Source organism: Saimiri boliviensis, chromosome 2, assembly GCF_048565385.1.
Source record: "Saimiri boliviensis isolate mSaiBol1 chromosome 2, mSaiBol1.pri, whole genome shotgun sequence".
NCBI classification, from domain to species: domain Eukaryota; kingdom Metazoa; phylum Chordata; class Mammalia; order Primates; family Cebidae; genus Saimiri; species Saimiri boliviensis.
Genome location: NC_133450.1, coordinates 99413456 through 99437729, shown reverse-complemented (window position 1 = coordinate 99437729; position 24274 = coordinate 99413456). Strand labels below are relative to the sequence as shown.

General features: G+C 39.9%; 1 protein-coding gene across 3 annotated transcripts in view; it reads left to right on the top strand.

The window, feature by feature from the left end:
* The window catches only part of KLHDC1 (kelch domain containing 1), a 65544-nt gene extending 48174 nt beyond the window's left edge, over nucleotides 1-17370 (top strand). For 2 of the 3 annotated variants that reach the window (XM_074393987.1, XM_003930550.4), the window contains 2 exons: nucleotides 740-792; nucleotides 15812-17370. In XM_074393987.1, coding sequence (XP_074250088.1) covers nucleotides 740-792; nucleotides 15812-15998 — 240 coding nt within the window. In that variant the 3' untranslated portion in view covers nucleotides 15999-17370. Of the gene's footprint in view, nucleotides 1-739; nucleotides 793-12275 lie in introns of all 3 variants that reach the window. The other variant, XM_074393986.1, reaches the window with a different exon arrangement.
* The last annotated feature ends 6904 nt before the right edge of the window (nucleotides 17371-24274 follow it).

The following is a 24274-nucleotide window of genomic DNA, read 5'->3' as shown; positions in this document are numbered from 1 at the left end:
GATGGCTTGAACCACGAAGGCAGGGGTTACAGTGAGCTTTGATTGCCCCATTGTACTCCAGCCTGGAGCCAGCCCTGTCTAAAAAAAATAAGAAAAGAAAAGTTTGAAAACCACGACTGGGCCAGGTTCTGTGGCTCATTATTATAATCCCAGCACTTTGGGAAACTGAGGAGGGCAGATCACCTGAGGTCATGAGTTTGAGACCAGCCTGGCCAACGTGGTGAAACCGCATCTCTACTAAAAAAAAAAAAAAAGCTGGATGTGGTGGTGGGCACCTGTAATCCCAGCTACTCAGGAGGCTCAGGCAAGAGAATCACTTAAACCCAGGAGTTGGAGTTGCAGTGAGTGGAGATCACGTCACTGCACTCCAGTCTGGGTGACAGAGTGGACTCTATCTCAAAAAAAAGAAAAAAAGAAAACCACTACTGTTATTTTTTAAGTCACTTCTTAAATCAGAATGTATTTCCGATTTTCAGATTTGCAGTTACATAGGCTATGGGTGAGGTAAAAATTTGGTCACTGAAAATTGAAAACCATAAACTCAAAAGTTTGTGGGTAGCAGGTATACGTATGTATGTGTATGTTTATACGTGTGCATGCATTTATGTGTATATGTCAACAGCTAGGTTTATTTGCTGCTTTATGTATTACCTTTTACATTTATAAAATTTAAAAACATTCAATTATTAACTCGTTATTTTTATCAAAAACCCAATAATGCCTTTTTTATGTTGATTAGGGTCACTGTAATGATTTATTGATCTTTCAAACACAGCCTTATTCACTACTCAGGTAAGCAAATTTATTATTTTCTCTCTATATGCTATGAATATATAATAATTTCTCTTTTTTGGGAATAGTTGTAATATTTTTCAGGTCATTTATGACATGAATTCAAGAATATTTTCACATCTTCCTAAGAATGTAATCAAATTTATAATGGTGAGTTTTAAAAATTAAAATATACAAGCTTGGCATGATGGCTCACACCTGTAATCCCATTGCTCTGACAGGCCAGAGCAGGAGGATCACTTGAGGTCAGGTGTTCAGGACCAGCCTAGGTAACATCGTGAGACCCAGGTCTCCACAAAAATAAAAATGCAAAAATTAGTAGCTGGCATGGTAACTTATGCATGTAGTCCTAGCTACTAGGGAGGCTGAGGTGGGAGGATCACTTGAACCCAGGAGTTTGAGGCTGCAGTGAGCTATGATCATGTTCCTGCACTCCAGCCTGGCAACAAACTGAAAGCCTATCTCAAAAAAAATATATATATATATCAAATACATATATATACGTATATACGTATATATACATATATATATACGTATACACGTATATACATATATATGTGTATATATATCAAAATATGTGTATGTACACATACAATACAGTCACATTTTTGTTTTGTTTGTAAAATTGCGTTTAATGTATATGGTAATATTAAACATAGTGTATTTCATTAATTCTAAGCCTGACATTTTTCACATTTTAACTTTTTAGAAATCAGAATGTGTCTAATATTTCTAATATATATGTTTTATACAGTCATTCCTTGGTATTTGTGCAGATCGGTTCCAGAAAACCCCTACTTGGATACAAAAATTCATGGATGTTCTAATCTCTTATATAGAGTGATGTAGCATTTGCATATAAACCTATGCACATCCTGCCATATATTTTAAATAATCTCTATATTACTCATAATTCCTAATACAGTTTAAGTGCTATGAAAATAATTGTTACACTGTATTGTTTATGGAATAATTACAAGAAAATAATGTCTGTACATTTGCAGTACAGATGCAACCATCATAAACCAACTACATTTTCAGTCTGCAGTTGGTTGAATCCACAGAGGAGGAACTTATAGATACAGGGGGCTGAGTGTATATACACACATAAAAAGACGTTTAATATAGAAGAATTTCTTTTTTAACCCCAAAGCTTGTATTACCTTGATGATATGACTTAAGAGTGTCTTAGCTCATACATTCTTGCTCTAAAAGGAGTCTATAAAAGTTTAGTGGGAGGGAAGATGTAGAAGTTGCCCAGTGAGCAAGTGTGGGAATTTTATGCAGAGGGAATAACATAAGCGAAGACATATGAGAAAGAGAAAGGAAGAGAGGGGACATGTTATATTTCAGGGAGCATATGGTAATCTTTAGATGTTCTATGACATGAACCACTTGAAAACCATTAGACTAGCTCAAACTGGACCTTTCTGACATTTTTCTTAACTACCCTTTCTCTTAGCACAGTAGTTCTCAGACTAAACTCTCATGAGGAGCTTCAAAAGAATTAATGCCTATGTTTTGCCCCCACAGATTGTGATTTAATTAGTCCAGGGTGTGGCCTGCACTTTGGGTTGCCAAGTTCCTCATATGCAGGGATCAAGAAATAGTTGAGTGCCTACTTGGGAAGGCACTGTGCCGTGAAATAAAAAGACATGGCTTTTCCCTAGAATTGCTACTATTATAGAGGGTAGACTTTCAAGCTTTTAGATTTTTTCTACAATAGGAAAAGGAAATTGCTTTAAAAGAAACATATAAAGTTTATGAGAATACTGGAGAGGAAGGCCCTTTGTCTATATGATTAAAATGGAAAAGGTTAGGGAAGTCTTTGCAGAAGAAGGGTTTGAGCTAAGAATTTGCCATGGACAAACAGTACAGGGTGTTAGTGTAAAGATGTATATAAAATCCTGGTGTGTTCTGGAAACGGAATACTTTAGTATTCCTGGAATGTGGTATGAGGCAGAGAGTTGCAAGAAATGATTTTGGACAAAAAATCAGAAATCGTGTATCATCTAGGACTTTTATCTCTCTTTTACAGTATCTGGTGTAAAAGAGATCAAGAGCCATTGAAAAATTTGTAGCAAGAAAATAAGATGATCATATTACAGTTAATTCCTCTGCAACAGAGTGGATGAAAAATTAAAGGGATATATGACTGGGTAAATAAAATTGGTAAAGAGACTATTACTGTGGTTAGGTACAGAGTGAGCATCTGATCTGGAAAGTATCAATGGGGCTGGAGAAGAAAGGGAGATTGAGATATTTAGGCGGTAGAATGGACTTGGTAGTTAAATAGATGCCAAGGAAAAGGAGTGGGAAGAATTGGTGATAGGATAGGAGGAATGTGGAGGAAGGCAGCAGTCTGAAGACGGGATAAGGGTAGAAATTATGAGTTTGGTTTTTGATGTGCTAAGTGTTTATGGGACCTCTAGTGGAGCTCTCCATTAAATGCTTAAATATATGGAAGGAAGTCTGGGCCAGACATAAAATTTCACAATTTTTGGAGAATTATTAAGTGTGGATTAACTCTGGCCAGGAAGAGTTTTAGGAGTAAGGAGGAAGCCAACAACTGAACATTAGGAACTTACTATCTTTGAGAGGTAGGGAGAAGAAAAGGAGGCAGCAAGAGAGTGACCAGAGAAGTTCAAGGCTAGCTAGGAGATCATGGTAGCACAAAAACCAAGAGAAGGGAGATCTGAACAAGAAAAGGCCACTGTAAAGAGATATCAGAAAGTTTGGACTGAAAAATCACTGAGGAGTTGTTGGTAAGGTGAAGGTGGAAGCCTGGATGGCTTCTGGGGAGGAGCACCAAGACCAAGGGAGGATGAATGTATTTGTTTATATGCTGGTTGGGTGGGAGAAGTCAATGGGTTGTTAGAAACACACGAAAATGGCTGGGCGCAGTGGCTCAAGCCTGTAATCCCAGCACTTTGGGAGGCTGAGGCGGGTGGATCACGAGGTCAAGAGATCGAGACCATCCTGGTCAACGTGGTGAAACCCCGTCTCTACTAAAAATACAAAAAATTAGCTGGGCATGGTGGCGCGTGCCTGTAATCCCAGCTACTCAGGACGCTGAGGCAGGAGAATTGCCTGAACCCAGGAGGCGGAGGCTGCGGTAAGCCGAGATCGCGCCATTGCACTCCAGTCTGGGTAACAAGAACAAAACTCCGTCTCAAAAAGAAAAGAAAGAAACACACGAAAATGTTGGAAAAGCAGGTAGAGCAGTGTCTTGAGGAGGTGGATTTTAGCAAACAGATTTTTGAATTAGTCCTTGACTACAGAAAAGATTCTTTTCTTTAAAATAGTGGAGAAAGAAGGAAGTATGGATATATAGATAGAAAACTTGGTTGGTTGGTTCAGGACATTGAGAAAGTTTATATCCTCACCTCTGAGTAACAGAGAAGCAGTGGAGAAGGGGATTAAAATTCCTGGCAAGAGAATGAAGTGCAGGTGAACTAGACTGGATACAAAAGAAAGTTAAAACTGGAAGAGTCTTATTATTTGTAGAAACAAGAAGAGTCCAAGGAGTAATGGAGTGTAAGAATTAAAAGGATAAGAGGTTTCTGTTCCAAGAGGAGGATGTGAGTTCAAGATTTCAGAGGTGGAAGTGTCCTGAGTGAGGTCATAAAGCATGAAAAGGGTTTTCTACACAGGTGCTAAAATCAGTCAAGAAAAGGTACTGTGGTGAGTCAGGGCCAAAGTCCTGAGTGACTAGGGGAAAATGAGCTGGAGGTTAGTAGATGGCAATACCTGCAAGTGAAATAATAGAAGTGGTGGTGAGGAGTGAGACTACTGACACTGGGTCCTTGACTGTGAAAATGGAGATGAGGGAAAATGTGTACTATTTTTTCAAGAAAGCTGCACACACAACCATTTTCTTAGATTTCAGAAACTCAGAGGAAGCAGTGGTGTTTATAGACCATAAAACTGGTCTTCCAAAAAGCACAAAACACAGGTTTGGCGGGGAATATAAGCGATGATTCAGAAGATGAAGAAGTGTAGAAATAATAGAAAGTGGTTTATACGGTCTAGTAAATTTGTGAGATCATGTTCATCATACCTTTTTATATCCTTTGGATATAAAAGAATATTATAAGAAATAAAAGAAGTAGCTTATTATTTGTTCTGATTGTAAAAAGATGTGTTTACCTAGAATGTTCATACAATATGAAAAGTGTATAGTAAAATAAAATCACCTATGAACCATCATAGGGAATATATATATAGATATAGATATATAGAGAGAGATTTTAGATATAAATCATATATAATGATCAAAATATAATTATATATACATGATTTTAATGATTTTATTAAATGATTAGAGTGGACTTAATCCTGCTAAGAGGTCATTGGAAACCTCAGTGAGAGCAGTACACATATATGTATATGTGAGTGTGTATAAAGGATCAAATTATGCAGGCTGTTTTGTAATCTTTCATGTAAACATACAATCATTCAGTGTAATAGATCTATACTTATGTTAGTAATGGCTATATAGGTTCTATCTTGTGGAAATACAGTTTACTGGCTAGGTGCAGTGGCTCAAGCCTGTATTCCCAGCACTTTGGTAGGCTGAGATGGGTGGATCACCCAAAGGCAGGAGTTTGGAGTTTGAGACCAGCCTGGCCAACATGGTGAAACCTCATCTCTAATAAAAATAAAAAAAAAATTATCTGGGCATGGTGGTGTGCACCTGTAGTCACAGCTACTCAGGAGGCTGAGGTGGGAAAATGGCTTGAACTTGTGAGGCAGAGGCTACAGTGAGCCAAGATCACACTACTAAACTCCAGCCTGGTCAATAGAGTAAGACTCCGTCTCAAAAAGAAAAAGAAAAAGAAATATAACTTATTAGCTAGCCTATTAATAGATATTTAGGATATCTGCAATTTGGGGCTATTATTAAAATTAGGCATGAGACTGGGCACAGTGACTCATGCCTGTAATCTCAGCACTTTGGGAGACTGAGGCGGGCAGATCACCTGAAGTATTGTTCAAGACCAGCCTGGCCAACATGGGGAAACCCCATCTCTACTAAAAATACAAAATATTAGCCGGGTGTGGTGGCATGCACCTGTAATCACAGCTACTCAGGAGGCTGAGGCCGGAGAATCGCTTGAACCTGGGAGTGGGAGGTTGCAGTAAGCCGAGATCGCACCACTGCCCTCCAGCCTGGCAACAGAGCAAGACTCCATCAAAGAAAAAAAGAAAAAATAGGCATGAAATATTTTTACATGTTCCTGTGGAAATCTCACGTATCATATATTGTATTATGATGATTCCTGCTTGGCTCCCATTGCCCAAGACAAACTGCAGATTCCTTCACATGATACTCAGGACCTTCACTTCTGGCCATGCCCCACTCAGCTGTATTTAGTCAATGGAAGTGCAGTTTCTGTAATCTTATTTCTCATCTCTAGGGCTTTGCAAGTGTGGTTCTTCTGTCTGGAATACTTTTGTTTCTTTAATTTGTTGAGGACCTCAAGGTCTCAACTTGGACCTCCCATTTGGAGAGTTTCCCCTGGCTTGCTAAGGTTGTCTTGGTTATTCTTCCTCTCTGACTCCCACAGAACCCTGTACCTGTACTTTGACCTACCAGGACATTTTAACTCACTTCTAATTTAGAGTTGTTCCAAAGTAGAGGAAAAAGACTTCATAAAAGTATGGAAGAACATCTAAATCTCTCGAATATCAATGCTTGTAAAAATGACAACTAAAGTTAACTACAGCGGAATCAAATGAGTCTGTTACAAAAAATTTTTAAGACTTTTAAAAATTATTTTCTCACCCTTCCTCCCTCTCTCCTCCCAACTTACTTTTTTGAATTAAATTTTATTAATTGAAACAGATCCTTTTTTGATAGTTCTCTTAAATTTCTTTCAGTTTTAAAGTACAAAAACCTCTTCAAAATAGCATAAGATTAAAAAGGGCATTGCACTTGGAGGGATACTGCCCTCTAGTCTAATGGAATCAAAGGGAGAAAGAAATGAACACCCAGGCCCCCAGAAGAGTAGAAACCCAAGTGGTTTTCTTGCTGTTTTGCTCCATTTCTATCTTCCAACCTGCTCTCTCTGGGTCAAAGTAGTAAGTGTGTAACCCCCGTGCAGTCGTTTATGGAAGAAACATGGAGCATATATAAAAACAGATGTTAGGGCCGGGCGTGGTGGCTCAAGCCTGTAATCTCAGCACTTTGGGAGGCTGAGGTGGGCAGATCATGAGGTCAAGAGATCAAGACCATTCTGGCTAACATGGTGAAACCTGGTATCTACTAAAAATAGAAAAAATTAGCTGGGCATTGTGGTGCGCACCTGTAGTTCCATCTACTCAGGAGGCTGAGGCAGGAAAATTGCTTGAACCCAGGAGACAGGTTGCAGTGAGCTGAGATTACACCACTGCACTCCAGACTGGCAACAGAGTGAGACTTCGTCTCAAAAAAAAAGAAAAAAGAAGCCGGGCGCGGTGGCTCAAGCCTGTAATCCCAGCACTTTGGGAGGCTGAGGCAGGTGGATCACGAGATCAAGAGATCGAGACCATTCTGGTCAACATGGTGAAACCCCGTCTCTACTAAAAATACAAAAAACTAGCTGGGCGTGGTGGTGCGTGCCTGTAATCCCAGCTGCTCAGGAGGCTGAGGCAGGAGAATTGCCTGAGCCCAGGAGGCGGAGGTTGCGTGAGCCAAGATCGCGCCATTGCACTCCAGCCTGGGTAACAAGAGCGAAAACTCCGTCTCAGAAAAAAAAGGAAAAAAAATGATGTTAGACGTTTCATCTTGAGGTGATGGAAGCAAAAGACAGTTCTGAGAGAAGGGTACATGGTTATTGGGCTGACTGAAAGTATAACATAAACAGGAGCTGCTGTAGACTCATCTGGTTTGAAATGAAGTCCGAATCATTTTTACTTAAAGAACATTATGGATGGTAAGCCCTATATTCTGTTTCCATTAGATTTTGGTCTGATTCAGTCTCTATGCTGTAAAAATATATGATTACTGTGGTGTTCAAGGAAAAAAAAAAACCCTATTATGTTCCAAACAGTACAATGAAATGCATTGCCATGTAAAATTTTTATGATGTTTTTTAAAATTATACTTTAAGTTCTGGGGTACATGTGCAGATCATGCAGGTTTGTTACATAGGTACACACATACCACGTTGGTTTGCTGTATCCATCCCCCTGTCATCTACATTAGGTAGTTCTCCTAATGTTATCCCTCCCCAATCCTGCCATCCCCTGCTATCCTTCACCTAGCCCTCCCACCCCGCCCCCCAGTAGGCTACGGTATGTGAAGTTCCCCTCCCTGTGTCCATGTATTCTCGTTGTTCAACACCCACTTACGAGTGAGAACATGCGGTGTTTGCTTTTCTGTTCTCGTGTCAGGTAGCTGAGAATGATGGTTTCCAGCTTCATCCGTGTCCCTGCAAAGGACATGAATTCATCCTTTTTTATGGGTGTATAGTATTCCATGGTGTTTACGTGCCACATTTTCTTTATCCAGTCTATCACTGATGGGCAGTTGGGTTGGTTCCAAGTCTTTGCTCTTGTGAACAGTGCTGCAATAAACACACGTGTGCATGTGTCTTTATAATACAATGTTTTATAATCCTTTGGGTATATACCCAGTAATGGGATTATTGGGTCAAATCGTATTTCTAGTTCTAGATCCATGAGGAATTGCCACACTGTCTTCCACAATGGTTGAACTAATTTACACTCTCACCAACAGTGTAAAAGCATTCCTATTTCTCCGCATCCTCTCCAGCATCTGTTGTCTCCTGATTTTTTTAATGATTGCCATTCTAACTGGCGTGAGATGGTATCTCAATGTAGTTTTGATTTGCATTTCTCTAATGACCAGTGATGATAAGCTTTTTTCATATGTTTGTTGGCTGCATAAATGTCTTCTTTTAAGAAGTGTCTGTTCATATACTTTGCCCACTTTTTGATGGTTTTTTTTTTTTTTTTTTTTTTTTGTAAATTTGTTTAAGTTATTTGTAGATACTGGTTATTAGCCCTTTCTCAGATGGGTAGATTGCAAAAACGTTTTCCCATTCTTCTGGTTGCCAGTTCACTCTAATGATAGTTTCTTTTGCTGTGCAGATACTCTTAAGTTTAATTATATCCGATTTGTCTATTTTGGCTTTTGTTGCCATTGCTTTTGGTGTTTTCGTCATGAAATCCTTGCCTATGTCTATGTTCTGACTGTTACTGCCTAGGTTTTCTTCTAGTGCTTTTATGGTGTTAGGTCTTATGTTTTCATCTTTAATCCATCTGGAGTTAACTTTCACATAAGGTGTAAGGAAGGGATCCAGTTTCAGCTTTCTGCATATGGCTAGCCAGTTTTCCCAGCACCATTTATTAAATAGGGAATCGTTTCCCCATTGCTTGTTTTTGTCAGGTTTGTCAAAGATCAGATGGTTATAGATGTGTGGTATTACTTCTGAGGCCTCTGTTCTGTTTCATTGGTCTATCTATGTCTCTGTTTTGGTATCAGTACAATGCTGTTTTGATTACTATAACCTTGTAGTATAGTTTGAAGTCAGGTAGCATGATGCCTCCAGCTTTGGTGTTTTTTTTTTTTTTTTTTGGTTGGTTTTGCCTAGGATTGTCCTGGCTATGCAGGCTCTCTTTTGGTTCCATATGAAATTTAAGGTTTTTTTTCCAATTTTGTGAAGAAAGTCATTGGTAGTTTGAAGGGGATAGCATTGAATCTATAAATTACTTTGGGCAACATGGCTATTTTTACAATATTGCTTTTTCCTAACCATGAACATGGAATGTTTTTTCATCTGTTTGTGTGCTCTCTTATTTCCTTGAGCAGTGCTTTGTAGTTCTCCTTGATGAGGTCCTTCACATCCCTTGTTAGTTATATTTCTAGGTATTTTATTCTCTTTGTAGCAATTGTAAATGGGAGTTCACTCATGATTTGGCTCTGTATCTGTTATTGATGTATAAGAATGCTTGTGATTTTTGCACATTGATTTTGTATCCTGAGACTTGGCTGAAGTTGCTTATGAGCTTAAGGAGATTTGGGGCTGAGATGATATGGTCTTCTAAATAAACAATCATGTCGTCTGCCAATAGAGATAGTTTGACTTCCTCTTTTCCTAATGGAATACCCTTTATTTATTTTTCTTGGCTGATTGCCCTGGCCAGAACTTCCAATACTATGTTGAATAGGAGTGGTGAGAGAGGCCATCCTTGTCTCGTGCCCGTTTTCAAGGGAATGTTTCCAGTTTTTGCCCATTCAGTATGACATTGGGTTTGTTGCAAACAGCTTTTATTATTTTGAGATACATTCCATCAATACCTAGTTTATGGAGATTTTTTAGCATAAAGCACTGTTGAATTTTGTCAAAGGCCTTCTCTGCATCTATTTTTTTTTTTTTTTTTTTTTTTTTTGAGACGGAGTTTCGCTCTTGTTACCCAGGCTGGAGTGCAATGGCGCAATCTTGGCTCACCACAACGTCCGCCTCCTGAGTTCAGGCAATTCTCCTGCCTCAGCCTCCTGAGTAGCTGGGATTACAGGCACGCGCCACCATGCCCAGCTAATTTTTTGTATTTTTTTTTAGTAGAGACGGGGTTTCACCATGTTGACCAGGATGGTCTCGATCTCTTGACCTTGTGATCCGCCTGCCTCAGCCTCCCAAAGTGCTGGGATTACAGGCGTGAGTCACCGCGCCCGGCCTCTGCATCTATTGAGATAATCATGTGTCTTGTCTTTGCTTCTGTTTATGTGATGGATTACATTTATAGATTTGCATATGTTGAACCAGCCTTGCGTCCCAGGGATGGAGCAGACTTGATCATGATGGATAAGCTTTTTGATATGCTGTTGCATTTGGTTTGCCAGTATTTTATTGAAGATTTTCACATAAATGTTCATCCTGGATGTTGGCCTGAAGTTTTCTTCTTTAGTTGTGTCTCTGCCAGGTTTTGGTATCAGGATGATGTTGGTCTCATAAAATGAGTTAGGGAGGAGTCCCTCTTTTTTTATTGTTTGGAATTATTTCAGGAGGAATGGTACCAGCTCCTTTTTGTACCTGTGGTAGAATTCAGCTGTGAATCCATCTGGACCTGGACTTTTTTTTGATTGGTAGGCTATCAATTATTGCCTCAACTTCAGACCTTGTTATTGGTCTATTCAGAGATTCAACTTCCTGGTTTAGTCTTGGGAGAATGTAAGCATCCAGGAATTTATCCATTTCTTCTTGATTTACTGGTTTATATGCATAGAGTTGTTTGTAGTAATCTCTGATGGTTGTTTGTATTTCTATGGAACCGATGGCGATATCCCCATTATCATTTTTTATTGCATTTATTCAACTCTTCTCTTTATTAGTCTGGCTAGCTGTCTATTTTGTTGACCTTTTCAAAAAACCAGCTCCTGGATTTACTGAGTTTTTGAAGGGTGTTTGTGTCTCTATCTCCTTCAGTTCTACCTTAGTTATTTCTTGTCTTCTGCTAGCTTTTGAATTTGTTTGATCTTGCTTCTTTAGTTCTTTTAATTGTGACATTAGGGTGTCGATTTTAGATCTTTCCTCGCTTCTCATGTGGGCATTTAGTGCTATAAATTTACCTCTAGACACTCCTTTAAATGTGTCCCAGAGATTCTGGTACGTTGTATCTTCATTCTTACTGGTTTCAAAGAACATCTTTATTTCTGCCTTCATTTCATTATTTATCCAGTAGTCATTCAGGATCTGGTTGTTCAGTTTCCATGTAGTTGTGCAGTTTTGAGTGAGTTTCTTAATTCTGAGTTCTAATTTGATTGCACTGTGGTCTGAGAGACTGTTAAAATTTCTGTTCTTTTGCATTTGCTGAGGAGTGATTCACTTCCAATTATGTGGTCAATTTTAGAGTAAGTGCGATATGGTGCTGAGAAGAATGTATATTCTGTGGATTTGGGCTGGAGAGTTCTGTATATGTCTACTAGGTCTACTTGGTCCACATCTGAGTTAAAGTCTTGAATATCCTTGTTAATTTTCTGTCTCATTGATCTGTCTATATTGTCAGTGGAGTGTTAAAGTATCCCACTGTTATTGTGCAGGAGTATGTCTCTTTGTAGGTCATTAAGAACTTGCTTTATGTATCTGGGTGCTCCTGTATTGGGTGCATATATATTTAGGATAGTTAGCACTTCTTGTTGCATTGATCCTTTATCATTATGTAATGTCCCTCTTTGTCTCTTTTGATCTTTGTTGGTTTAAAGTCTGTTTTATCAGAGACTAGGTTTGCAACCCCTGCTTTTTTGTTGTTGTTGTTCTCCATTTGCTTGATAAATGTTCCTCCATCCCTTTGTTTTAAGTCTGTGTGTGTCTTTGCATGTGAGATGGGTCTCCTGAATACAGCACACCGATGGGTCTTGACTGTTTATCTAACTTGCCAGTCTGTGTCTTTTGATTGGGGCATTTAGCCCATTTACATTTAAGGTTAATATTGTTATGTTTTTTTTTTTGTTTTTGTTTTTGTTTTTTTTTTTTTAGACGGAATTTCACTCTTTTTATCCAGGCTGGAGTGCAATGGCGCGATCTCGGCTCACCGCAACCTCCGCCTCCTGGGTTCAAGCAATTCTCCTGCCTCAGCCTCCTGAGTAGCTGGGATTACAGGCATGCACCACCATGACCAGCTAATTTTTGTATTTTTAGTAGAGACGGGGTTTCACCATGTTGACCAGGATGGTCTCGATCTCTTAACCTCGTGATCCACCCGCCTCGGCCTCCCAAAGTGCTGGGATTACAAGCTTGAGCCACTGCGCACGGCAATATTGTTATGTTTGAATTTGATCCTGCCATTTTGATGCTAGATGGTTGTTTTGCCCATTAGTTGATGCAGTTTCTTTATAGTGCTAATGGTCCTTGCAATTTGGTATTTTTGCAGTGGCTGGTACTGGTTGTTCCTTTACATATTTAGTGCTTCCTTCAGGAGCTTTTGTAAGACAGGCCTGGTGGTAATGAAATCTCTCAGGAGTTGCTTGTCTTAAGAAGCTTAGTTTAGCTGGATGTGAAATTCTGGGTTGAAAATTCTTTTCTTTAAAGATGTTGGAATATTGGTCCCCACTCTCTTCTGGCTTGTAGGGTTTCTGCCAAGAGATGTGCTGTGAGTCTGATGGGCTTCCCTTTGTAGGTAGCCTGACCTTTCTCTCTGGCCGCCCTTAGCATTTTTTTCCTTCATTTCAACCCTGGTGAATCTGACAATTATGTGCCTTGGTGTTGCTTTTCTTGAGGAATATCTTTGTCGTGGTCTCTGTATTTCCTAAATTTGAATGTTGGCCTGCCTTCATAGGTTGGGGAAGCTCTCCTGAAGCGTGTTTTCCAACTTGGTTCCATTCTCCCCATCACTTTCAGGTACACTAATCAAATGCAGATTTGGTCTTTTCACATAGTCCTATATTTCTTGGAGGCTTTCTTTATTTCTTTTCACTCTTTTTTCTCTAATCTTCTCACTTTATTTCATTGAATTGATCTTCAATCTCTGAAATCCTTTGTTCTGCCTGATAGATTCAGCTATTGAAACTTGTGTATGCTTCATGAAGTTCTTGTACTGTGTTTTTCAGCTCCATCAAGTCGTTTATGTTCTCTGCGTTGGTTATTCGTGTTAGCATTCATCTAACTTTTTTTCAGCGTTCTTAGTTTCCTTGCTTTGGTTTAGAACATGCTCGTTTAGCTCAGAGAAGTTTGTTATTACCCACCTCTGAAGCCTGCTTCTGTCAGTTTGTCAAACTCCTTCTCCATCCAGTTTTGTTCCCTTGCTGGTGAGGAATTGTGATCCCTTAGAGGAGAAGAGGTGTTCTGGTTTTTGGCAATTTCAGCCTTTTTGTGCTGGTTTTTCCCCATCTTCATGGATTTATCTACCTTTGGTCTTTGAAGTTGGTGACTTTTGGATGGGGTCTCTGAGTGGATGTTCTTTTCTGTTAATGTTGAAGCTTTTTCTTTCTGCTTTTTCATTTTTCTTCTAACAGTGAGCCCCTCTGCTCCAGGTCTACTAGAGGTCCACTCCAGACCCTACTTTCCTAGGAATCACCTGCAGGGGCTGCAGAATAGCATAGGTTGCTGCCTATTCCTTCTTCTGGTAGCTTCATCCTAGAAGGGTATCCGCCAGGGTACCAGCCAGAGCTGTCCTGTATGAAGTGTCTTTGTCAGGATAAACAGGGGTCAGGGAGCCACCTGAGCAGGCAGTCTGTCCCTTATCAGAGCTCAAGTGCTATGCTGGGAGATCCATTGCTCCCTTTAGAGCTGCTGGGCGGGGATGTTTAAGTTTGCTGAAGTGGAACCCACAGCTGCCCCTTTTCCCAGGAGCTCTGTCCCAGGAAGGTGGGGATTTTATTTATAAGTCCCTGACAGGATGCTGCATTTTTTCAGAGGTGCCCTGCCCAGCAAGAAGGGAGTCTAGTCACAGTCTGCCTGTAGAGGCCTTGTGGAGCTGTCGTGGGCTCCACCCAGTTGCTGTATAAACTTCCCTGTGACTTTGTTTACACAGGCAAGTTTAGAACCGCCTACCCGAGCCTCAGTAATGACTAATGCCCCTCCCCTCACCGAGCTCGAATGTCCCAGGACGAGCTCAGACTGCTGTGCTGACTGCTAGAACTTCAAGCCAGTGGATCTTAGCTTGCTGGTCTTCCTGGGGCTGGGACCCTCCGAGCCAGATCACTTGGCTCCCTGGCTTCAGCCCCCTTTTTTTCAGGGGAATGAGCGGTTCTGTCTCGCTGGTATTCCAGGTGCCACTGCAGTATGAGAAAAAAGACAATTGCTGCAGCCACAACAGCCACCCAGTTTTGTGCTGGAAATCTAGGGTGCTGATAGTGTAGGAACCAGAGGGACTCTCCTGGTCTGTGGGTTGTGAAGACCACGGCAAAAGCACAGTATCAGAGTCACAGTGCTAGAGTATCCAAAAAAGTGCCTAATGGCTTCCCTTGGCTAGGAGAGGGAGTTCTCCAGCCCCTTGCACTTCCCAGGTGAGGTGATGCCCCACCCTGCTTTGGTTTGCTCTCCTTGTGCTACACCCGCTCTGTAACCAGTCCCAGTGAGATGAAACTGGTACCTCGGTTGGAAATGTGGAGATCACTCGCCTTCAGGCTCACTCTGGCTGGGAACTGCGGACCAAAGCTGTTCCTATCTGGCCATCTTGGTAGAAGTCCCATGATGATTTTTAATTTTAAGACTACTAGGCCAGGCACGGTGGCTCACGCCTGTAATCCCAGCACTTTGGAAGGCCGAGGCAGGCAGATCATGAGGTCAGGAGTTCAAGACAAGACTGGCCAGCAAGGTGAAACCCTGTCTCTACTAAAAAATACAAAAATTAGCTGGGCATGGTGGGAGGCTGAGGTAAGAGAATTGCTTGAACCAGCACCCAGGAGACGGAGGTGGCAATGAGCCTAGATCTTACCACTGTACTCCAGCCTGGGCTATAGAGCGAGACTCATCTCAAAAAAAAAAAGAAAAGAAAAAAGAAAATGAATTCTTAGCTATAACAGAGGATAAATGTTTGAGGGATGAGTACCCCATTTTCCATGACATGATTATTATGCATTGCATGTCTGCATCAAAATATCTCATGTACCCCATAAATATATCTACCATGTACTGACAACAATTAGAAATTTTTAAAACAGTGACGATCCAACACCACAGTGTACAAAGAAAGAATTCTTTTTTTTTTTTTTTTGAGACGGAGTTTCGCTCTTGTTACCCAGGCTGGAGTGCAATGGCGCAATCTCGGCTCACCGCAACCTCCGCCTCCTGGGTTCAGGCAATTCTCCTGCCTCAGCCTCCCGAGTAGCTGGGATTGCAGGCGTGCGCCACCATGCCCAGCTAGTTTTTGTGTTTTTAGTAGAGATGGGGTTTCACCTTGTTGACCAGAATGGTCTCGATCTCTTGACCTGGTGATCCACCCGTCTCGGCCTCCCAAAGTGCTGGGATTATAGGCATGAGCCACCGTGCCTGGCCAAGAATTCTTAACTATAAATATTTTATATTATAACTTCAGGTTCAAGACGAATAATTCTGTTATGTTTTATTTACAGGTCATGCCTTGACTGCATTGGTAAAAATTCTGTCATTTTACAAAGTCAGATATCTTTATTACCTCCCAAACTTCTGCAACAAGTACTCAAAAAAATAACATTTTGGACTGCAGCTAATCACCGAGAAGAACAAAGAGTACAAAAAGAGGAAACAGAAAATAAATATCAGTGTATCAGTAGCAATTAAATTGTTATATACTCTATTTATTTAGTATGTTTTAACATTTTAATCATACTATACATTTACACTCCCAAATTGCAGGCTTTATTTAAAGAATAAAATTTGGAACAAAAATACTCTGTTAAGTGACTGTATGCCTGGGATATATGGAAAAAAGATGTTAATGCAGATTAATTTATATTTGTAAACAAATTTCATTACAAGCTGCAGAACAAATATTCTTGCTGAAAGTAAGTACAGTTATAACATTTTAATTTGGTGTGTATTCTTTACTGGAAAGACTATATAAATTTGAGAATAAGAAATTATCAAGAACTTCAGAAATCCCCAACATAATTTTATAAATGTATAAATACATGTATGTATGTGAAAATACTACATATACTTTCAGAAAGAACAAACTTTCTGAAGTCATTTTAAAGTTACCTAAGGTTCTCCTTGAATAACTAATACTGTCGGCCAAATATTATAAAACAGGCAAACACCAGAATGGTGTCATATTGAACTCCTGCCCTTTTCAGTGCTTTTACCTAGTAAAGTATTCTTAGGGCATCATAACTTTTCCTCACTTTTATTCAAATAGAGGAATAAATATCTTCAGTTGTCTCCCCATTGCCCCTAAGTTATTAGTTTGTCTAGTTTCTATATAAAGACCATGTTTTAAAGTACATAAAGTGGAGTTTTATTTATCATACAGGCTTTGAAACATTGAGAAGCAGTGTATTTATTAACTTTTTGAGACATATTAAAATACATTTTGCCTTGGAAGACTGCTTCTAAAGTAATTTTTGTAAGTAATGAGATAGGATGGTAATTAATAATTTGACTTTATAGAAACTCCTCAGTTTGGCCCATACCATTTTGGGCCATCATGCCCAGAATTTGGAGTTGTGTTCAAGACAGATAGTAAAAATCAAATACCTCCCTTTTATTTTCAGCATTACCATCGATACAGAAATGAAACACTGTATCTTTATATTCCTAAAAATGGTACTTTTGCCATAATTAAGAAATTTTTCTTCATGTTATCACGATCATGCCCTTCCTTTGACTAATTACAATTAATTACTAAAAAGCTTGGTATATAAAATTATTCTCCACAATATTACCATGCAAGTTATATCCGAAATTTAAAATGTTAAAGAAAAATATTCTATATTGACATATATATAATTTATAATGAAAATTATAGTAGTTTGTAGTATTTCATGAAATTTTAGAAAGATATTTCATATATGTACTGTATTTTGGATGTGTAAAGCTTCTATTTATGTATTGAAATATTTTTTTACATTTTATTTATTGTACAAAGTGTATATAATTACTGTTTTCATTTTTCTCAGTGTAAACCAGTCATTAAAATTGATTGTATGAAAAATATGTCATTGTAAGTTTTCATTTTTCTTACTATTTTTAGGCTGAATAACGGATTTGGAAAATGAATCTCACAAGTAATTCACATCTTGGAAGAAATCACCTTATTATGCTATGATGCTGATGAACTTCAGCATGAGCCTTTTATATGTAAGGCAAAAATATATCAAAATCTAATTAGATACTGATAGAGATGACATTAAGTGGAAGGAACACCATTTTAAAATGGCTTTGGGATTATGTTAATGTCTTCTCCTGCCTCTTAGAAGAGAATCTCTGTTTTTAAATGATGGTATTTGCAATATTAAAAGTTGGTTTGGCTCCCTCAAAATACACACTCTCATGGGTTTTACAAGAATGAAAATCTGGCTGGGTGCAGTGACCAACACTTGTAATCCCAGCACTTTGGGAGGCTGAGGTAGGAGGCTTGCTTGAGGCCAGGAATTCAAGATGAGCCTGGGCATCATAATGAGACCCTATCTGTTGTTTTTTTTTTTTTTTTTTTTAAAGTCGTGATATTCTTACAGTTGTCAGGATTTTAAGGTTATTATCATTTTTAATGTGCTAACACATCAAAATCAGTGTACATTTTTTCTAAATAGTATCTTTGCAAAACCACCTTTAGAAATATTCTTCAGAGGCCAGCTATGGTGCCTCACACCTGTAATTACAGCACTTTGGGAGGCTGTGGTGGAAGAATCATGAGGCCAGGAGTTTGAGACTAGCCTGGTCAACATGGCAAAACCCTGTTTCTACCAAAAATATAAAAATTAGGCATGGCAGTGTGTACCTATGGTCCCAGCTACTCAGGAGGCTGAGGCAAGAGAATCGCTTGAACCTGGGAGGCAGAGGTTGCAGTGAGCCGAGATGGCACCACTGCACTACAGCCTGGGCAACAGAGCAAGGTTGTCTCAAAAAAAATTAGAACTTTGTACTGTCCGCTAACACACACAGTGATGTTTTCACCGATGTGTTTTTTTTTAATTTTTTAATTTATTTTTTTGAGATAAGTGTCTCACTCTGTTACCCAGGCTGGAGTGCAGTGGCATGATCTCAGCTCACTGAAACCTCTGCCCCCTGGGTTCAGGCAATTCCTACCCACTGTGACATTACTAGTAAGGTCTCTAAAATATTACGAATAACTGAAAGGGTGTACACCACTGCAATATTAGAAGAAATATCTTCCCAGGATATTACAAATAATATCACAGGGTATACACACATGGTGTACACCCATTGTGACACTAGGATATCTCTGTGTCTCCTCAGGATACTATGAATATCAATGTATACTCACTGTAATATTAGGAGTAATATTTCTTTAGAATGTTACAAAGAATATCAGGATGTATACAAACTGTGATATTAAAATTAATATTGTCCTAGGATATTACAAATAATGCACAGGTTGTACAACGTCTGTGATATTTAGAGTAGTAGTCTTTCTAGAATGTTAAAAGGATATTACAGAATATAAACCTACTGCGATATCAGGAGTAATACCTCTGTAGAGTATTACAAAAAATATCACATGGCATACACTACTGTGGTATTCGGAGTAATATAGTACAAGATATTACAAATATTAAGATATTACAAATAGTATCACATAGTGTACACCAACTGTGATACCAGGAATAACATCTGAGATATGAGTAATATCACATGGCGTACACCCGCTGTGACTTTAGAAGCAATATCTTTTTAGTATATTATGAATAATATCACAGAGTGTACACTTGCTTTCACAATGAGAGTAATATCTCCTTTGGATATGGATATCACAAACTGTACACACATGGTGTAACACCCACTTAGATATTAGTAGTATCTATCTAATATACTAAAAATAGTATACCAGAATGTATACCTAATGTGTACATTTACTGAGATATTACAATAAATGTACATAATGTGTACAATATGTACATTTATTGTGATGTAAATATGTGCACAAAATATATAAATATAAATGTACATAATGTGTACAATAGGCACATTTATATGTACATGTGTACAATCTGTACATTTATATGTATATAATGTGTACACAATACATATGTACATGTATACAATATGTACATTTATTGTGCTATGTGATTATACAATAATATATCACAATAAATGTACATATTGTACATATTACATATATTGTATGATCAATATATTAACATCACAATAAATGTACATATTGTAAACATGTACATATGTATTGTGTACACATGTGTACACCTTTATTGTGATATGATATGTACACGTGTACATATATGTGCACATTATGTACATTTATGGTAATATCACAATAAATGTACATAATGTGTATTTATTGTGATACCTTTCTGTGATATTACAAATTATATTACAGAGTGTGCACACATGGCATACATGCATTGTGTGCACTCACTGTGATATTAGGAGAAATATCTTTCTAGGATATTTTGGATAATATTACAGGGTGTAAGCTCAGTTTGATAGGAAGAGTAATATCTCTCTAAGATGTTACAGGTAATATCCATGGATGTACACACATGGTGTACTCCCACTTTGGTATTAGGAGTGTTATCTCTTCCTAGGATATTATCACTAACATCACAGAGTGTACACATATGGTGTACAGCCACTTAGATATTACAAGTAATATCTCTCCCTAGGATATTACAAATATCACAGGGTTTACCCAAATTGTACACATACGTTGATATTACGAGTAATGTCACATGCCAAATATTATGAATAATATCACAAAGTGTTCAAACATACTCTACATCGGCTATGACATTAGGAGTACTATTTCTCTAAAATATACACCCATATCAATCCGACGGTGATATTAGCAGTAACATCTCTTTAAAATGTACACCCATATCAACCACCCGCCATATGGCGAGTAATATCACCCAGGTTCCCCCTGAATATTAGGAACCATATCACAGAAGAGTGGCCATACCTGTGTCTCATAGTATCTCTCCCTAGGTATTACGAATAATATCACGGGGTGTACACAAATACTTTACACATACTTTGATATTACAAGTAATGACATATGATGAATATTACAAGATCAAAAAGTGTTCAAACATTCTACAACAACTAAGATATTAGGAGTAATATCTCTTTAAAATATACACCCCTATCAACCCGACGGTGATATTAGGAAACATATCTCTTTAAAACATACACCCAGATAAAGCCCCCACCGGAGGGCGAATAGCAGCACCCTGGCGCCTTCTGGCTGCTACAAGCCCTCTGGTTAGGGAGCTGCCCACAGCGCCCCCAGGGTTCAAGCAATTATCCTGCCTCAGCCTCTGAAGTAGCTGGGATTACAGGTGCCCACCACCACACCTGGCCAATTTTTATATTTTTAGTAGAGACAGGGTTTCGCCATATTGGCCAGGCTGGTCTCAAACTACTGACCTCTGGTGCTCCACCTGCCTCAGCCTCCCAAACTCCTGGGAATTTAGGCATGAGCCATTGCACCAGCCCAAATTGTATTTTTGATTTTTTTTTTTTTTTTTTGAGATGCAGTCTAGCTCTGTGGCCCAGGCTGGAGTGCAGTAGCGCAATCTCAGCTCACTGCAACTTCTGCCTCCCAGTTCAAGCAATTCTCCTGCCTCAGGATTCTAAGTAGCTGGCATTACAGGCACGTGCCACCATGCCCGGCTAATGCTTTGTATTTTTGGTAGAGATGGGGATTTCACTGTGCTGGCCAGGCAGGTCTCAAACTTCTGACCTTGTGATCCACTCAACTAGGCCTCCGAAAGTGCTGGGATTACAAGCTTGAGACACTGTGCCAAGCCTATTTTTGACTTTTATTACGCCTTGCAATTTTTTTTGTTGAAACTTAGACATGATGAACTGGGTGAAAGAAACTAGTAAACAGGCCTTCTGTGGCGTGGTGGTAAGAAGTATGGGGAAGGAAAGCATTCTGTAGTCCTATAGTCATCTGTCTTTTTAGGAGTCTGTGCCCTGGACTGTGAACTTCACCCCAGTTCTCAGTTTTCCCCCAACTTTGGTGGAACAGAATGGCTAGAGGGTGCTGGAATTAGGTATTTTCCTTTTGCCAGGTAGAGTAGGCTTTGATAAAATAGTTTCTCCTGAGGGCAGCCCTTGTTAAGAAGAACTAGCATATTTCAAAATGGTTCCTTTTTCCTTTCCCTTGCTGGAAGAATGAGATGATTTTTCTCTCATATTTACTGTAAGTACCTAATAGACCTTCTGGAGGTATAACTCAAAAAAGTGTGAGGATTGTCCTATGATGGGTCCCCTGGAGTTGTGGTTATGTTTGTTTGATACAGGGTCTCACTATGTTGCTCAGGCTGGAGTACAGTGGCACAGTCTCAGCTCACCGCAGCCTCCAGGGTTTAAGTAATTCTCGTGCCTGACCTTCCCGAGCAGCTGGGATTACAGGCAAGTGCCACAAAATCCAGTATTTTAAAAATATTTTTAATAGAGATAGGATTTCGCTCTGTTGGCCAGGCTGGTCTCAAACTTCTGACTTCAAGTGATCTGCCTGGCTTGGCCTCCTAAAGTGCTGGGATTACAGGCATGAGCCCCCACATCCAGCCCCTTGGAGTTTTTAACTCTAAAACCTGTCCACACCACACTGAGGCTCCAACAGGTCATCAATTACTGAAAAGCTTTTATTCCCCAAAACTGGTTGCTCAGAAGGTTTTTGCTCATGGGTTTCTGCTTTGGTAAGTTGTGATTCTGTGTATTCAGCCATCTGTTTCTGCAGTTTGACAGGCAGTGGCTTTCTCTGTTGACTTCACTTCTCTGATTGATCTAAGAACAGTTGTTAGCCGGGCGCGGTGGCTCACACCTGTAATCCCAGCACTTTGGGAGGCTGAGGCGGGTGGATCACGAGGTCAAGAGATCGAGACCATCCTGGTCAACAGAGTGAAACTCCGTCTCTACTAAAAATACAAAAAATTAGCTGGGCATGGTGGCGCGTTCCTGTAATCCCAGCTACTCAGGAGGCTGAGGCAGAAGAATTGCCTCAACCCAGGAGGGGGAGGTTTCGGTGAGCTGAGATCGCGCCGTTGCACTCCAGCCTGGGTAAGGAGCAAAACTCCGTCTCAAAAAAAAAAAACCAGTTGTTGATTTTTCAGTTTGTTCAGCATTTTGTTTATTGTTAGGATGGAGTGGCAACTTCTAAGCTCTCTACATGTCAGATTAGAAACTGGATGTCTTGAGCAGGGCACAGTGGTTCATGCCTGTAATTCCAGAACTTTGGGAGGCTGAAGTGGGTGGATCACTTGAATTCCAGAGTTCGAGATCAGCTTGGGCAACATGGTGAATCTCTACCAAAAATATGGAAAAGTTAGCCAGGTGTGATGGCACAAGCCTCCAGCTACTCGGGAGGCTGAGGTGGGAGGATCACTTGAGCTTGGGAGGTGGAGGCTGCAGTGAGCCAAGATCACGCCACTGTACTCCAACCTGGGTAACAGAGTGAGATCCTGTATCAAAAGGAAAAAACACAACAAAAGAAAAGAAAAAGAAAAGAAAAGAAAAAGAAAATGGAAGTCTTACAAGAGCATTTTTTTCAGCAATATATATATTTTTTGAGGCAGAGTCTCACTCTGTCGCCCAGGCTGGAGTGCAGTGGTGCGATCTCAACTCACTGCAACTTCCGCCTCCCGGGTTAAAACAATTCTGCCTCAGCTTCCTGAGTAGCTGGGATTACAGGTGCATGCCACCACACCCAGCTAATTTTTGTATTGTTTTAGTGGAGACGGAGTTTCAGCATGTTTATCAGGCTGGTCTCAAACTCCCCACCTCAAGTGATCTGCCCACCTTGGCCTCCCAAAGTGCTGGGATTGCAGGCATGAGACACCACAATGAGCTCATTTACGTGAAGAAAATCTGGCCTCACACAGATACATAGTACAGAAAGTTCCTTAAGGAGCCCCTGAAAAGGTCTCCAGGTACCTAAAGGGCTTGCGACCATGGTTTTATACACTGAGAAATTCTGTTTGTATTACAACCAATTAATCTGTTTCAGAGACCCGGCCGGGTGCAGTGGCTCACCCCTGTAATTCCATCACTTTGGGATGCCTAGGTGGGTGGATCACCTAAGGTTGGGAGTTCGAGACCAGCCTGACCAACATGGAGAAACCCTATCTCTACTAAAAATTCAAAATTCGCCGGGCGCAGTGGCTCAAGCCTGTAATCCCAGCACTTTGGGAGGCCGAGGCGGGTGGATCATGAGGTCAAGAGATCGAGACCATCCTGGTCAACATGGTGAAACCCCATCTCTACTAAAAATACAAAACATTAGCTGGGCATGGTGGCGTTTGCCTGTAATCCCAGCTACTCAGGAGGCTGAGGCAGGAGAATTGCCTGAACCCAGGAGGCGGAGGTTGCGGTGAGCTGAGATCACGCCATTGCACTCCAGCCTGGGTAACGAGTGAAACTCCGTCTCAAAAAAATAAAAATAAAAATAAAAATTCAACATTTGTCAGGTGTTGTGGCGCACACCTGTAATCCCAGCTACTCAGGAGGCTGAAGCAGGAAAATCACTTGAACGTGGGAGGCAGAGGTTGTGGTGAGCCAAGATTGTGCCATTGCACTCCAGCCTGGGCGACAAGAGCAAAACTCCATCTCAAAAAAAAAAAAAAAAAAACCATCTGTTTCAGAGACGATTTTTGTTGTTACTGTTCTAAGTAGGATAAAATATGGTTTGAAACATAAATAGTAAGTCAAAGTGGCTACTACAGTGTTTTATTAAATGGCACATATATATATGAAATATAGGCCAGGTGAAGTTGCTTACACCTGTAATCCCAGCACTTTGGGAGGCTGAGGTCAAGAGATTGAGACCATTCTGGCCAACATGGCGAAACCCCATCTCTACTAGAAATACAAAAATTAGCTGGGCATGGTGGCACATGCCTGTAGTCCCAGCTACT